Source organism: Equus asinus, chromosome 4 (assembly GCF_041296235.1).
Source record: "Equus asinus isolate D_3611 breed Donkey chromosome 4, EquAss-T2T_v2, whole genome shotgun sequence".
Lineage (NCBI taxonomy): Eukaryota > Metazoa > Chordata > Mammalia > Perissodactyla > Equidae > Equus > Equus asinus.
In genome coordinates, this window is record NC_091793.1 from 79,719,772 (window position 1) to 79,736,553 (window position 16,782).

The 16,782-nt window shown below is 40.7% G+C and overlaps 1 protein-coding gene across 1 annotated transcript in view; it reads right to left on the reverse strand.

Annotated features, from left to right (window-relative positions):
* MCM6 (minichromosome maintenance complex component 6) overlaps positions 1-15,919 on the reverse strand; it is a 31,157-nt gene extending 15,238 nt beyond the window's left edge. Inside the window, exons 1-8 of the mRNA XM_014849526.3 lie at positions 15,705-15,919; positions 11,649-11,795; positions 9,767-9,877; positions 8,401-8,650; positions 6,034-6,199; positions 5,611-5,756; positions 4,647-4,797; positions 2,289-2,430 (exon numbers count right to left, since the gene is read on the reverse strand). Coding sequence (XP_014705012.1) covers positions 2,289-2,430; positions 4,647-4,797; positions 5,611-5,756; positions 6,034-6,199; positions 8,401-8,650; positions 9,767-9,877; positions 11,649-11,795; positions 15,705-15,811 — 1,220 coding nt within the window. The 5' untranslated portion in view covers positions 15,812-15,919. The remainder of the gene's footprint in view (positions 1-2,288; positions 2,431-4,646; positions 4,798-5,610; positions 5,757-6,033; positions 6,200-8,400; positions 8,651-9,766; positions 9,878-11,648; positions 11,796-15,704) is intronic.
* Between the last annotated feature and the right edge of the window lie 863 nt (positions 15,920-16,782).

A 16,782-nucleotide genomic window follows, 5' to 3' on the forward strand; every position in this document is an offset into this window, starting at 1 on the left:
TTACAACGTAAATGACCCTTGAATACACTATGCTAGTGAAATGAGCCAGTCATAAAAGGACAAATACTGTATGATTCCACCTATATGAGGGACCTAGAATAATCAAATTCAGAGACAGAAAGTAGAATGGTGATTTCTAGGGGACGGAGAAGGGGGAGTTATTGTTTAATGGGAATAGAGTGTCAGTTTGGGAAGATGAGAAAGTTCTGAAGACGGATGTTGGTGATGGCTGCACAACTTGAATGTACTTAATGCCACTGAAATGTACGTATAAAAATGTTTAAATGGTAAATTTGATATATATTGTACCACACACACACAAAAAAATGGTAAAAACTTATTCACCAGTGTTCATAGCAGCATTACTTATAAAAGCCAAAGTAGAAACATTCAAATGTCCATTAACTGATGAATTACACATGGTAATATATGTATGACAATATCACTGGGAATAAAAGGAACTGAAGTACTGATGCATGCTGAACAAGAATGAATCTTGAAAACATTAAGCTAAATGGAAGAAGGCAGTCACAAAAACAACATAGTATAGGATTCCGTTTATACGAAATGTCCAGATAGAGACACTGAAGTAGAGTAGCAGTTGCCTATGGCTGGGGGAGAGAATGAAGAGGGGCTGCTAGTGTGTACAGAATTCCTTTTTGAGTGATCAAAAAGTTTTAAACTTAGTTTGGTGTACAACTCTGTTAATATACTAAAACCATTGAACCGTACACTTTAAAGGGGTAAACTTTATGATATGTAAATTATATTGCAATAAAGATACTAGAAACCCCACTAGATACAAAAGGTTATGTTTGTCTAAGATAACCATGCACGATACAATACTGTTAACAGAAGCAACACTGTAGTACATCTTTTTGTGGTGGTGGTAGGGGGAGGCGGGAGCAGAGGAAATGAGAAAAAAAAGAATTCCTTTTAACATAGGACTATTCACAGATCTTCAAATCTGGAACTCAGTCCCTGACATACTTGAAGGAAACAGTATTTATTTATAAAATTCCAAAGAAAAATATTCTATATTCTAGAACAGTCCCATGTTAACAATTTCCCAAACAAATAAAGGAAAGGTAGCTTGATATAGTATAAAGAACACATGCTTTGCAGTCAAATATATCTGAGTTCTAATATTCATGGCTCAGCATCAATTATCAGGTATGAAAAGTCAGGCAAGTTACTGAGGCTAAGAGAAGTTTTGTTGGCCTGCCTAAAAAAAGATAATACCACATGCCTGTCTGGGTGCTGCTAGGATAAGACATAACACACACACACACACACACACACACACACACACACACACACACAAAGTCCTCAAAAACTGGTTGCTATTATTTTGACCTCTTAAGTTTCATAAAAGTTTGAAAGGTAAGCAAGTAACTATTATAGCTTCTAAAAATAAGCAAAAATTGCTAAAGAGGTACTCATGCTGATAAGGTTAGCATAAACTGTCTCATCCTTGTACCACGGCTGTTGGAAAGCACATCCTGTTTAAGACCATGAAAGATGTTTGTATTCTTAGTCTCTGCAATCCTATGCCTAGGAATTTACCCAAAGGCGGAAAAAAATTTATACATATTATGATGTTCACTGTATCAATATCTATAATTATTAAAATGAACTACTCTGTTAAATTGTCTACTAACAGGCTAGGGAAATGATTTTGTAAGTTACAGCGCACCAATAAAAAACAATTATGAACATAAATAAACATGAAAAAATACTTAGGTTAAGTGAAAATTTAAAATATGTATGCTATGATTTACAACCATGAAAATACACATTCCTGGGGGTGGCCTGGTGGCATAGTGGTTAAATTCACATGCTCTGCTTCAGCAGCCCAGGGTTTGTGGATTCAGATCTCGGGCATGGACCTACACACTGCTCATCAAGCTATGGCTGTGGTGGTGTCCCACATACAAAATAGAGGAAGAGTGGCACAGATGTTAGCTCAGGGCCAATCTTCCTCACGAAAAAACCCAAAAATATTCCTGTATTCAAAGACTTTTATACAAGGATTATACAAAGAATAAAAGAAGTCTATGTGGGATTGGGATTACAGGCAATTTTTCCCTATTCCAAAACATTGTAAAATGTTACATTCTATTAAACAAATTAAGTTGTATGTAATATAAGAGAGTTATATATTTGACATAGTCATAATATATACTCCTGCTCTAGTAAAGGCACAGCGACTGTATTCTTGGGAGCACAGAAGGCCTGGAACGATGCACTTTGGTTTTCCTGCTATATTACCTCAAGCAAACACTTACTTGAGAAACTGGCTCTTAGCTGTACTTGGGTCACCAACAATGCAAACATTTATGTCCCCTCGAAGAGAGGTCCCTTCCCCTGTTGTCTTTGGAACACCACCAAAGAGCATCAGAAGGACACCCCGTTTTACTTCATCATTGCCTGAAACGAAAATTTAAGGTATTTTTCAACATGAAGTTAAACCGTTTCACAGGAAACTACAAAGGCATGTTTACCAATCAAAAGAGCAGAGACAGCTGAAGCAAGGCCTAAGACTGGAATAAAAATAACCTGCCTTCTAATCTTGTTTCTTGCTCTGTGAACTTAAAGTCACATAACCACCATCCCAGTGTCTTCACCTATACCACAGATGTCACAGCTGCTGAAAGTTCACCATTCTACGAGTCTTTCCTTGTCCATAAGTCCTACTTCCTACACAAGGCCTTTCCCGATGTCGTTGTCCTCAACTCTCCCCATAAATAAACTATGTCCACCACAGCCTACCACATTTGCTAGTTCTTCCTAATGGCAGGTCTTGTAGTTCTATCAAGAGTATGGTCCATGACTTACATCTTTTGTATCACCAACAGTGACCAGTGCTGAATGTAAATACATGCTAACTGAAAGGATATGGATTAAATAAGATGCCGAGTGTGATTTGCAGCTGCTTCTAAGGACTGTTTACAAATGCAATACAAAAAGAAAATGCACAATTAACAAAAACAGAAACACTGGATCTTTAGAAATGTGCTATTAAAAGAAACAATTTTCTGTGTTAATTATTATGACTTTCTGTGAACTCCATCAACAAAGTGCTAGGCACATTTACACAAACTACTCTTTGAAAGTAGAAGATCAAAAACCCATTCCACAAACAATATTTCTCTGACTCATGACCTATGAAACAAATGTGTCAGAGGTGTGGTAGTTTCTAAATAGTCCACAAATTCTTGGATACTCCTTTTTTCAAAATGGAGCTTATTTCTCCTCTCCTTAAGTGTGGCTCGACTTAGAGACTTGCTACTAACGACTAGCATATGGTGAAAGTGAGGGTGTATAACTTCTGAGACTAGGTCCCAAGAAGTATTTTGCTTCCTCCTTGCTTGGCTCTCTGGCATCACATGCTCTTGGGGAAGCCAGCTGCTGTGTTGTGAGGACAATCATACAGCCCTAAGGAAGAGATTCATGTGGCAAGGAATTGAGACTTCCGGCTAACAGCTAGCTCTAACAGGTAAGCTGTGTGAGTCAGCCCCCTTGTAAGTGGATTCTCCAGCTCCAGTTAAGCCTTTAGCTGACTGCAGTCCAGGCTGACGTGTTGGCTACAACCTCATCAAAGACTGAGCCAGAACCACCCAGCTAAGCCTCTCTCAAATTCCTGTCCCACAAACTGTATGAGATAATGTTTGTTGTTTCAAGCCATTAAGTTTTGGGGTAATCTGTTACACAGCAACGGATTAATTTATGGGGGGGAGTGGAGCAGCATAAAAATGTTGACACCTAGTTACTATAAGGAAGGACACAATAAAATCTATAAAGGATTACTAACATAAAGGATTTTAGTTCAATTTCATTGACCAAATATTTAGACAGAAAAAAAAGGTTAATTTTCAATGATTAAAAATATATACCTAAGAGAAATACACTTATCTCCTGAGTTCTTACCATAACTCCAACTGAATATGGAAGATAAGCATGGAAAAAAACAAGGGTAAAGCACAAGGCATGAAAATTTAGTCATATCCTTTAATACAAGAGGATTTTAATGACAGTGAGCAGCTAGCAACCAAGAGCCAAGAAAACATGAAAGAGGAAACCACAAAAGGAACATGTAACCAAGAAGCACCATGAAATCTCCATCTCTGAAAACTAAAAAGAAAAATAAGATCAGGACATTAATCTAGCATATCGGAAAATACTTAAGTGCAGTTCTGCCCTGAAACCAGGAAAAGAAGACTAAATGACCTTTTTTTCTTTTTAAAAAACTGTGGTAAAATATACACAACATAAAATTTACCATTTCAATTATTTTTAAGTGTACAGTTTAGTGGAATTAAGTACATTCACTATGTTTTACAACCATCACTCCTACTCATTTTCAGAACTTTTCTTGATCCCAAAGAGAGACTATCCATTAAACAATAACCCCCATTCACCTCCCCATCAGGTAACCTCTATTTTCTGTCTCTACAAATTTGCCTATTCTAGGTATTATAAGTGGAATCATATATTTGTCCTTCTGTAAATGACTTTTTAAGATCCCTTCTAAACCCACTAAAAAGCTTTCATGATGATTTGTATGCTTTAAGAAATCACTTGTTGCTGTTTTATATTCATTATTTTGCTTTCAAGTTAGTGTCACAAATGGACAGAACCCTTACCATGTATAGTAGGGAACAGGCTGGTACAAAGATTGTGGTACAGATTTTTATCTTGACTCATTTCAAACACTTTCTCCCACTCCTTCACAGTCATTTGATTCTTAATGCTCTCAGCTGTCTGTTCCTCATCTCGGAGCTCTTTCCCTCCAAACTGAGAGGTGGAGAAGAAAGAAAAAAGTATTAGAATACAGCCAAATAATGTGACAGGAGAAGGAACTTCATTACAAACAAAACATAGCCTGGGAAGTCAACTTCAGAATCCGTTGACTATAAAGGTTTAAAAAAAAAAAAAAAAAACCCCAAATTATTAAGGCCTCAGTTAATTAAGATGCCAAAGAGTCTGTCGTTTGTCCAGTGAATTAAAAACAACAACCAAAAAGGTATCACCACTGTTTTGTATTGCTATCTAAATGAATTTGAATACTCAAGAGATGAGCCACAATAAAATAGTAATCATTGATATGAAGATGAAAATGAAGTAACAGAGTATTACCTTTACCCCTCCTTTTCCCAATACTGGACAATTTTCCAAACCCCTTCTCACCGCTTTCCCATTCAGGACACAGAATCAAGTTCGGAACAACTGTAATACTAACAGTCCACCACTCTCAGAAACAGCCATTTACTTTACTTCCCAGATTACTAAATCCTTCTGTCTGTGCTTTCTCCAGGAGCATGACAGAGGAACTATGATAATTAAAAAATAAAGCAAAACAAAACACTCTGGATGATTTGTACCAATGCTCTTAAAGCATTGAGCTCTTATGTATGAAAATAAGACTTTTCCTCAAGGTCAGAAAGACAGACATGGAAAGATTTGGTTTTAAAACTAAAGAATCAAATCTCAACCCAAACCTCTGCCTTTAACACTGACTGGATAACTCAGGTGTTCAGAAGCCTGTAACTTGTGGCAGCCTCAGGGGAGGACTTTCTTAAGCTTTGCCATTGCATTAAGAAGACTCACCCTTGGGTTGGTTGGTGCAACACAGCAGGCCAGAAAGACCAGCCTGTATGAGAGGTCCCTGACACCAAGGGCCCGGAGTCCTCGAATGCCTTCTGTCTCATATCCATCAACACCACTGACACGGGAATTAGTTTCTGCACGTGCTCCTAAAAGATCGAATGATAGGTTGTTTCACAGCTCAAATACTGAAGGTGCTGAGAACCAAAATTGCTCAAATAAAACCCATAAATCCAACGATTTAATTTAGCCTTTGAAATTTTTCAGTACCGTACTTTCTGTAGCAAAATCAAGTTGTTTTTACTCTCATCATACTTGCTCACCCTGATTGGTAGCCAAAAATAAGACAAGGGAGATTCAAGAAGCTAGCTCTTCTGCAGTTCAGGCAACTGGGAATTTGTTAAATTTCACCCATAGATTACTGACCTGGTGTGCTAAGCTTAGAGACATCAGGTACAACAATCAGTGTCCCTGTAAAGTCACACTTGTCACCAGCTTGAGCTGACTCCACAGCCTCAGCCCTCAAGATCACTTCTAAACTGCGGGGGATACTCCCTCGAGGAAGCTCAGCTTGAGTCTCCTGAATTCGAACCTATAATCAAGACAAAGAGATGGCCAAGAATGAGAGGAGTTATCTTTCAAATGCCATACACTCTAAGTTAAATGCCACAAATACGGACATATTCAACACGTGCCAACCTTCATCTTAACAACTCTCTACCCTCAAACTCCTTTCAAATAGGCAAAAGATTACATCTAATCTATTTAACTATTTACTAATGGTGCACTTTTACTGATTAAACAATGTTGTTTCTTTAAGCATTCATCCATCCAGATGGAAACTAGACTTCTGGTGGTGAACGCGATGTAGTCTACACAGAAGCTGAAACATAATGATGTGCACCTGAAATTTATATAATCTTACAAATCAACATTACCTCAAAAAAAAAAGTTTCTTTTTTCTCTCTTTGTTCAAATTGACTATGTAGTTAAATATCTGTTCTGTGTTCCATCTTCCTCTAAATTTGTAGGGAAATTTTATGAAAAATTTCATATACTTTATACCCCCTACCTCAATGCAACCATTAACATTACTTACATCGACACACACATATGTCTACTCTATCATTTGAAAGAAGTTGTAAACAGCAAGATATTTCACCCCTAAATTTTTTACCACTCATCTTCTGAGAATACAATCTTCTATGTAACGACCATTAGCATACCAGGAGAATTAAGTAATATTTAATTCCATAATGTTTTCTATTAGCTAGTCCATCTTCAAATTTCCCAAGCTGTCAAGAATGTACTTTATTACAGCTGTTTTTTTCTTTTTCTCCAAATGAAGACCCAATCTAGATTCATACTTTGTATTTGGTTTTTATATCATGTTCTTTTTCAAATATAAAGCATCTCTTACCCAAAATTGTTGGGAGTATATACTTCTTATAAACTAAGTGGATTAATATAAGAAAACAAAGTAAGGATTAACAAGTGAACTTAATATTAATTCTTTCAGTCTGGTACGCATTCCCTCATGCTTGTGTGCTTGAGCTGTGGCAACTTTTCTTTTCTCTTTGCAAATCCTGGAATTACTAAATCCTGCTGAGATTTGAGATGCCCCCTCCTTTATTCTTTTTTGCCAGGGAAGATTTGCCCTGAGCTAACATCTGTTGCCAATCTTCCTCTCTTTTTTTTTTCCTCCTTCCCCAAAGCCCCAGTACATAGCAGTAGGTCCTTCTAGTTCTTCTATGTGAGCTGCTGCCACAGCATGACAGACAAGTGGTGCGGTTCTGCACCCAGGAAGCCAACCTGGGCCACTGAAGTACAGCATGACAAAGTTTAACCACTGGGCCATCAGGGCTGGCTCCCCCTCCTTCATTCCTTTTTTTTGGGTGAGTAAAATTGGCCCTCATCTAACATCTACTGCCAATCTTCCTCTTTTTGCTTTGAGGAAAACTGTCGCTGAGCTAAGATGTATGCTGATCTTCCTCTATTTTGTATGTGGGATGCTGCCACAGCATGGCTTAATGAGCAGTGTGTAGGTCTGTGCCCAGGATCTGAACCTGTGAACCCCAGGCTGAAGTAGAGGGTATGAACTTGACCACTATACCACCAGGCCGGTCCCCTCTCCTTCTTTCTTAACTGCTACCATCCACCTCTTGCCCAGGTAACTATGAGTGCGTAATTATTAGCCTCTTGTTAAATACTACACTCATTAATCTTCCATTAAAAAAGAAAAATCCCCTGAAAATATATTCCCCTTGCTTATTAAGACAGGTCCAAATTTCTCAACCAGAGATTTAAGGCTCCAAGTCCCCCATGCCTCATCCCAAATCATCTCTCAGAGTATCTCCAATTTGGCTCCTCTACTTCAATCTTGACAATCCTTATTGCTATTGACACACATGTCCATTTTTGCCCCTCCACTTACTCATGCCTTCCTCCCTCCTAACCACCAACTTGAAGTCTTATAAAACAAGTCTCAACTTCTCCAAAGTTTTCTTAACTCTAGTTCATCATCATCACAATAATGGTTACTGTTTATTCTCTGACAAATACATTTTGTCATAGTCAGAAGGAGCTTCCAATCCAAGTTATTATAGGTTAAAACACATTTATATATTGGTAACTGAAATTTGCATTAAGAGTTTTTGGCTTACATCTGTAGTCACATTTGACTTGACTTACATAAAAACTGAGTTTAACATTGTCTACGTAAGCTATTGCAAGGGCCTAGAAATGAATTATTAGCATAGGCTGAATGTGACCTAAATAGAAGTTAATAAATACCTTTTGAAAATCAACAAATCTCGATTTATTTGTATCCAGCAGGAATCGCCTTCTGTTGGCACAAACCGGATTTCGGCAGATGTTCGGCTGTGTGTATTTGAACTGCTGTTCTACATCCTTGATCACCGTCTGACAGTCCAGGCACAGGAAAGTTCCACTCACGAGCTCCGGGTGAACTGGGTGAGTCCGCACCACTTGCCCACTGATGCGAGTGAGCAAACCAATTCTGGATGAGGTGAGTTCTCGAATTCTGTTTAAAGACACATGTTTCATTAGCAAATGTTCATTGCCAAACTAAGAAGTTTTTCTGTTTTAATGAGAGACTATTCAATGATAATTTATGCTTAAAAAAACAGAGGCCGGCCCGGTGGCGCAGCAGTTAAGTGCTCACGTTCCGCTTTGGTGGCCCGGGGTTCGCTGGTTCGGATCCCGGGTGCGGACATGGCACCACTTGGCAAGCTATGCTGTGGTAGGCGTCCCACATATAAAGTAGAGGAAGATGGGCACAGATGTTAGCTCAGGGCCAGGCTTCCTCAGCAAAAAAGAGGAGGATTGGCAGCAGATGTTAGCTCAGGGTTAATCGTCCTCAAAACAAACAGACAAACAAACAGAAAACAAAAGAGACAAGGTACTCTTTGGAATCTCCTACAGGACTTATTCAGTCAACGTGCCCATTCCTAAATCACACAATATATATGCTATTCACAACAAAACACACAGACGAACATGAAAAACTAAATAAAGGACACCAAACAAATGAAATCACAATCAGAAAATAAGATGATTCCATTTTTGTTTTATACGCAAATAGATTTTTTGCTTACGTATAATTTCTAAATAAGCATGTATTACTTTCATAGTAATCATGGGAAAAAATTTTATACTCAGAAGTTCAGAAACACTTCCTTTACTTCACAAACTCATTTTATATAAATAACTTGGTAATTTTATAAGTAATTTCAGAAAGTTTAAGTTTTCAAAATATCACTTCAGTTTCTTCCAGTAAATTTATTCTTTAGATAACTGCTAACGGGAAAAACTATTTAATAGTTATGCCATTTAAGTCTGGCAAAAATTTCCATAGACTCATGAATTTCTCTGACTGTTCTCAGTTTTTGTGTTTTCTCGCCTAACTTTTTCCCCAAACGTCCCCTACAAGGTGCCCTAAAATATGACAATCCCCAGAAATTGCTTCACTTCTCATCCCATTTCCCTAGAAAAATATATTTCTCCAAAACGAAACTTTCTGGATAATTGGGTATAACTCTTTACAGATCTAAGACTGCAACCTCTTGAGTTTTCTGACAATTAAGTGATGGCTATACTATTTGGTGAATTCCTCTTCTTCCAAAGAAGGGTTTCTTACTTGTGTCTGGTAGGTAGGTCTTGGAACGCAACATAAAAATCCTTAGCAAGAGGGATCTCTTTACGATCTTTGACGAAAGTTTTCAAGGCCCGACATAGGTAAGGGTAAACTCTGAAAAGCAAACAAAAAAAACACACATCAACTGACATCTTCAAGAGGCTTACCAAGGCCTCCTTCCCCTCTCATGCTTGCCAACAGCTGAGACTAAGAAATTTCATCTGGTTACAACCAAGTCTTAAAATTTAACTATGCAGGACACTTCAATCATCTAGCCCAGGTTTAGGAGCCTCTTTCAAACCTCTCCTATCCCATCACAAATAGATCTAAGATAACAGAAACATGAAAGACAAAATGCTGTACCCAAATATCTTCTATCTTTAAATAATCATTTAACACTCACACTGCAGGCCACTCCTCTGTCCAAAATGACCCTACCTGGATAATCTGGGCGGTTTACAATGAAAGGCAGCATCCCATTTGGTGTCAAGGCCTAGTCTATCTTTCTAGGTTTAATTCTTGATTGGTAAGAAATAGATGAGGGCAGAGAAGGAACTTGTCTACTGATATAAGAGCAAATGGGCAGAAATGCTCCATTTAACTGGTTGACTGAAGCGTGCATGTCCTCTTGATATAAGTGCCCAACAGCTGTTGTAGGTTCGTTTGTTTCAGCAGTGGGATCTGGAAGTCCTCTGAAAAACTGGCTGCTTTCAGGAGACAGAACTGCTGTATGGCCTGTGCATGAGGTATGGGAGTAGGTGTTTCTACCACCAGCCCTGATTTTCTACCTCCCTCTCACTTCTCAGTACAACTTTTCCTGTCGTGTACTTTCACAGTAAATGCTGCTGCTTATTTCTCCAACTATTCTTGACGGTCAGCTAGGACTAGGAACATTGAGACAAGTCCTCCATCTCCCAGTCCACCAAGCAAAGGAACAGGACTACGTCTCCTTAGTCCTGGAACATTTCTTTCACAGCTGTCCACCATGTTTATTTTAACCTGATTTTATTTACAGAGATTGTCACATTAATTGTTTATTTAATTCAAATGCAGACAAAGATCTGTGTAAAAGGTTGTTTCTTGCTTTATATAGCAATTAAAAACAAAATGAAAGCCTAAATTATTAAATATAATGTCTAATTTCTGCCCAAAAAAATACTATTCAGCTACTAAAATGTTTTCAACAGATTTTATATGACATGGAAAAATATGTTATACTGTTAAGTGAAAAGGGCAGGATGCTCTACCTACAGTCTGATCCCAATAATTACATACACACAGAAATACATCAGAATGGGCCAGGAGATCTCTAGGAAACTCTGCTCTTGCAGACTTGGAAGGCTCTTGGAACTCTGTTGCAACACATCTGTAATTGTGGTTATCTACAGGTGGTGGCATTACAATGTACAGATGATTCTGTTCTCCCTACTTTTCTCTATTTTCTGTAATATACACGTATTACTTTTATAATCGGGAAAAAATCTCAAACTTTAAGAGAACAACAACAACGTCATTGCTGTAAAGACATCCCTGATGCAGAAGAGGACCCACATGCACACTTTCTCAAAACACCTATTCCTGGGGAGGAGGAGAACCAAACGAATGACACAGCAACAGCACTGAATGCCTGATACAAGGTGAGCTCTCCTCTTAAAACCTGAGAAAACTATATAGAAAGCAAAGGTTTTCAACAGTAGCATGTGAAAAATATTCAGCTCCACAAAGGCCTAATTAGCTCAGAGCAGTACTAAAATGATCACTGGCTTATCAAAGGCCTCTGTGACAGCCGCCCGTCTGCCTCACAAATGAACATTTCCAGTACATGAACTGCTGGCCTCCCAGGCTCAATGCCTATTTAAAGCAAAGAAGATGAATACACCCATACCTGTAGAACTCCTCTTGAATGGTGGTGGAAAGTTGCTGGTTAAATTGTTCCAGGTCCACAAAACTCACAACCAATGTGTTTCTCTCGGGACGAATTAGCTCCTCTGCTAACTGCAGGTACTTAATTTCGCCATCACTGTTCTGGAACCTGCAGACACATGCAAGTCAGATTAAAGTGAAGAATTGGCAGTAAAAAGAAGAATCTGGAGGCCTGAATAATTCTGTGTATTGGCTAAAGATCATCAGCTTTAGGATCAGACAGGCCCATTTTAGTATTTCTGTAACTCAAGGCAAGTTACTTATGCCCTCTAAAGCTGCCCCTCTCCTTTTTGGAACAAAATTCTAAAAAAAACAAAACAGATGAGGACATCACCTTATTTCATAAGTTTACTGTGGAGGTTAAATGAGGGAACTCCTGCAAAGTGCTTTGTGCAGACCCTGGAACACAGAAAAACTGGGTCTTCCGATTTTAACCTGAATGTCTTGATTTAATATTTTCTAATCAACAAACACTATTTCTTTATTATTCTTATGTATAATTAAGATTGGAAAATATTAAATCAAGACATTCAGGTTAAAAATCCAAAGATTCAATTTTTATAGGGAAAACTGACAGATGAGTTGCTGATTTAAGAACCAGAATAAAAATAAATACAGAAATGAGGTGCTTCACTGCCCAGTATCTCAGGAAAACAGAAAGATACACATACACAAAATAAAGCTGGTGTGTTTGTTTCCAAAAGCAGTATTATACAAACATATTTGCTTTTTCTTCTTTTAACACAACATGCAAATTAGTTTTGAGGCAAAATCAACTCCTTCTTTCGTTACAGCATATTCTGACTCTTATATTTATTGAACAACATCTACCTACAAAGCACTAGGCCAGAGGTACCTGAACCTGAAAATGACAATGTTGTTCCTGCCCTAGGGTTGACACTCTCTAGGAGACATTCCTACTAAAGAGGGGTACAAGACAACCTAAATGTCCAGGACAAATGAATAAAGAAAATGTGGTAGACACATACAACGGAATACCATTCAGCCTTAAAAAAGGAAATTCTGCAATATGTGACACCATGGATGAAACTTGACACTAAGCTAAGTGAAATAAGCCAATCACAGAAAGGCAAATACTGTGTGATTCTACTTATATATGAAGTATCTAAAATAATCAAATTCATAGAATCAAAGAGTGCAATGGTGGTTGCCAGGGGCTGGAGGAAGGTACTAATCAACGGGCATAAAGTTTCAATCAAGCAAGATGCATAAGCTCTAAGAGATCTACTGCACAACAGTGTAACTATAGTCAACAATAACATACTGTACAGTTAAAAATCTGTTAAGGGCCAGCTGCGGTGGCCCAGTTGTTAAGTTTGGCACACTCCACTTCGGCAGCCTGGGTTCAGTTCCTGGGCACAGACCTATACCACTCATCTGTCAGTGGCCATGCTGTGGCGGTGGCTCACACACACAAAAAGGAAGACTGGCAGTGGACGTTAGCTCAGGGCGAATCTTCCTCACCCAAAAAAAATAATAAAGATAAATAAATGATGGGCTGGCCCCTTGGCCGAGGGGTTAAGTTCGTGCACTCCACTTCAGTGGCCCAGGGTTTCACCAGTTTGGATCCTGGGCACGGACCTAGCAGTGCTCATCAAGCCACGCTGAGGCGGCGTCCCACATAGCACAACCAGAAGGACCTACAACTAGAATATACAACTATATACTGGGGGGCTTTGGAGAGAACAAGAAAAAAGTAATAAAATAAATGAAACTAAAAAAATATATCTGTTAGGAGGGCAGATCTCATGTTAAGTGTTCTTTCCATAATAAAATAAAAAAAAGAAAAAGAGAGAAAAGGAAAAAAAGGAGGAGGTAAAGAAATGTGATAAGGGAATATAAACTAATTGTGCCTAACAGGAACATCTAGAAAGGCTTCTTGCATATAAAAGGTGGCACTGGAGTTCAGCCTTGAAAGACTTTTAAAATTTGAAAGAAGGGGCTGGCCCAGTGGTGTCGTGGTTAAGTTCGTGCACTTCGCTTCAGCAGCCTGGGATTCACCAGTTCGGGTCCTGGGTGTGGACCTACACAGCACACATCAAGCCATGCCATGGTGGCATCCCACATAGAAGAACTAGACAGACTTATACAACTATGTACTGGGGCTTTGAGGAGGAAAAAAAAAAAATTGAAAGAACGAGTGGTGGATAGACAGGCTACAGATGTTTGCAAGTATGTGGCAAAGTCAGAAAAGGCATGGGAGGAGTGTGGATGATGACAGGCCAGCTATGGAAGATGAAACTGGAAAGAGGAGTTGTGAAGAATTTGGACATTGTTCCATACGCAATGGCAAATCAAAGTTGGTTATTTTGAGAGGGAGTTAACATTATTTTCCCAACAAAGTACAGGGATTATTCATCTTGCTCATCATTATCCCCAGCATCTAGCTGCATGGTAAACTGCAAGGTAGCGAGGGCAATTATATAATTTGTCAAAATGAAACATTAGTTGAGGATCTTTGTAACATGGTGTGGTGCCCAGGTGGGGTTAAGGGTGGGATTCACATTCAAGGTGAAGTGACTGACAGGTAAAGACATAATGTCGTATTACCAGAGATAATGGAAAATGGCATCTTGGGAGCACAAGGGAAGAAAGGACTGGCGCTACCTGAAAGGTTTATAGCGATTCACAAAGGAGGTATGAGTCTTTAGGATGAACAGCTATCAGGCAGGGAATAACATTGCCAAAGGTGGGGAAATATAAATTAAATGATGGTTTTATGTATATCAGAATTTCATAAGACAGCAGAATTATTCACAATCGTAAAAGTGTGGAGGCAACTCAAGTGTCCATGGAAGGATGAACAAACAAAATGTGGTATATACACACGATGAAGTATTATTCAGCCTTAAGAAGGAAATTCTGGCACATGCTACAACATGAATGACTCTTGAAGCCTTTATGCTAAGTAATAAGCTGGTCACAAAAGGACAAATATCATATGACTCCAAGTATGTGAAATACCTAAAGTAGTCAAATTCATAGACAGAAAGTAGATTGATGGTTGCCAGGTGCTGTGGTGGGAGGAATGCGGAGTTATCGTTTAGCAGGTGCAGAGTTTCAGTTTGGGAAGACAAGTTCTGGAGATGGAAGGGGGTGATGGTTGCATCAACAGTGAATATACTTAACGCCACCGAACTCTACGCTTGAAAAAGGTGAAAACACTAAGTTTTATGTTATGTATATTTTACTACAATTAAAAAGAAGAATTTCCTAAGACATTCCAAAGTGTTTACACTTCATCCCAAAGGCAGGAGAGTCTATCTTAGGGAAAGCAGTGATGTATCTGCACCATCTAAGAGAAATAACTGGTGGCAGTGGAGGAATGCCAGGGAGGGGGTTCCGAGAGGCCAGGAGCCTAGAAGGCAACTGAAAAAAAAAAGTGGGGATGGGGGCTGGAAGGAAAGGAAGCAAGCAGGGGATGGAGGGCGTCTGTTCAGCTACTTTTCAGCAGGGCGGGGCTCGCCCTCACCCAGCATCCGTCAAACCGCAGGGTTCGCCCTAGTACTTTCATCTCCACGAGCCCCCAGCACCACGGGCCTCGCTAGCTGTCCAATCCGGGCTCTGCGAGGATCCCAAGGCCAGTTCGGCCTCCCACTCCACCCTGCCGACGTGTGGCCTAACCGGACTCGTTACTGATCGTCGCCGAGCCTCAGTGTCCGCGCAGGTCACCAGGGGCTACACGACCACTGGCCTTACAGGCAGCGACGACCGAATGATGGGACTAAAGCGCTTAGCACAGGACACTGGGCGCAGCGAGAGTGTGCAGAAGGCCTCGAGATGGATTCTACCCCTGGAAACCAGCCCCGCCGTCCTTGGCTCCTCGCGGCGGCAGGGCTAAGCCCCAAGTGGGGCGTGGGCCGCTCTCCAAGGCGCGCGACCCCTCGGTTCCAGAAGACGCACGGGCCCTCGGGTTCAGGGCCCCCGGGCTCCGGAAGTGGGGAGGGGTAGGGAGGGGAGGAGCAGTTCCGCGAGGAAGGGGCGCCCGCAGACTTACTCCTCCAAGAAGTCCAGGAACAGTTTCTGGCACTTCTCGGCCACCTCGTCGCGGACCTCCAGGTGCTGGCTGCCGGCGCCCGGCTCCGCTGCCGCCGCGAGGTCCATGGCTGCCGAGCGCGGAGGGGCCACCACGCTCGACCGCCACGAGTCGCTTCCCCCCGGACGCCGTCGCTTTGCGCGCGTCGCCGCCGCCCCGCCCCCTCGCTCCCACCGGGCCCGCCGGAGCCAATCGTGGCGCAGGAGCCGGGGAGATTTCGCGCCAAACCTGCCCAATGAGCTCGGCTTCCCCCTCAGCCCCGCCCACGGAGCGGGGATTTCGCGCCAAATGCAAAGATATGGAGAAAGGCCGGGGTTCTGCCTTTGCGCCTGCGCAGTGTGGTCGTGTTTTGGGGAGTTTGGCATCTGGAGCAAGTGAAAAAGTCGGATCTTTGTTGTGTGTTTTCTCAAATGTTCTTCAAATCATTCCACTGATATTAATTGAGCAGTAGGCGTAAGGCTCTATGGGAGAGAAAAATGATAAGATTTAGACTTCCTGTTTGAGTGGTCTAACTGGAGGAAGTAAACTGTAAACCACCGGGTAAACCTCTAAAAGAGCCTCAAGAGATGTAGAAACAGTACCGGGGAGATGGGGAGTTGGCAGTTATTCTCATTGGTGTTGACCGGGGAAAATCAGCGAAATATTTGACACTGTTGATAATTCCTCTTTTAAACGCACTCTTGCGCACCCCTGATCTTCCTTCCCCCACTCTTTGGCCGTTTCCCGACTTCACTCGCTTGATTTTTCTCCTATCTCGTTGGCATTCCTGGTGAGCCTGCTTTGTGCACCCCTCTCCTTCAGCGAGTCCCTTAAATGTTCTGGTCCTAGAGCCCTCGTTTCCCATAAAGGAGCTCTCTTGGGCGACCCCCTTCACTCCTTTGGCTTCCGCTCACGTCTCGGTGCTGATGACTTCTCAGTGTGTATCACCAACCAGTACTCTTTCCTGGGCCTCCAAGAGATTAAGAGAAGCCTGGACCACTTCCATTTTTTGAGGCCTCTAGCCTATTAAAAAAAAATTTTTTTTTAATGCCAAACAGGG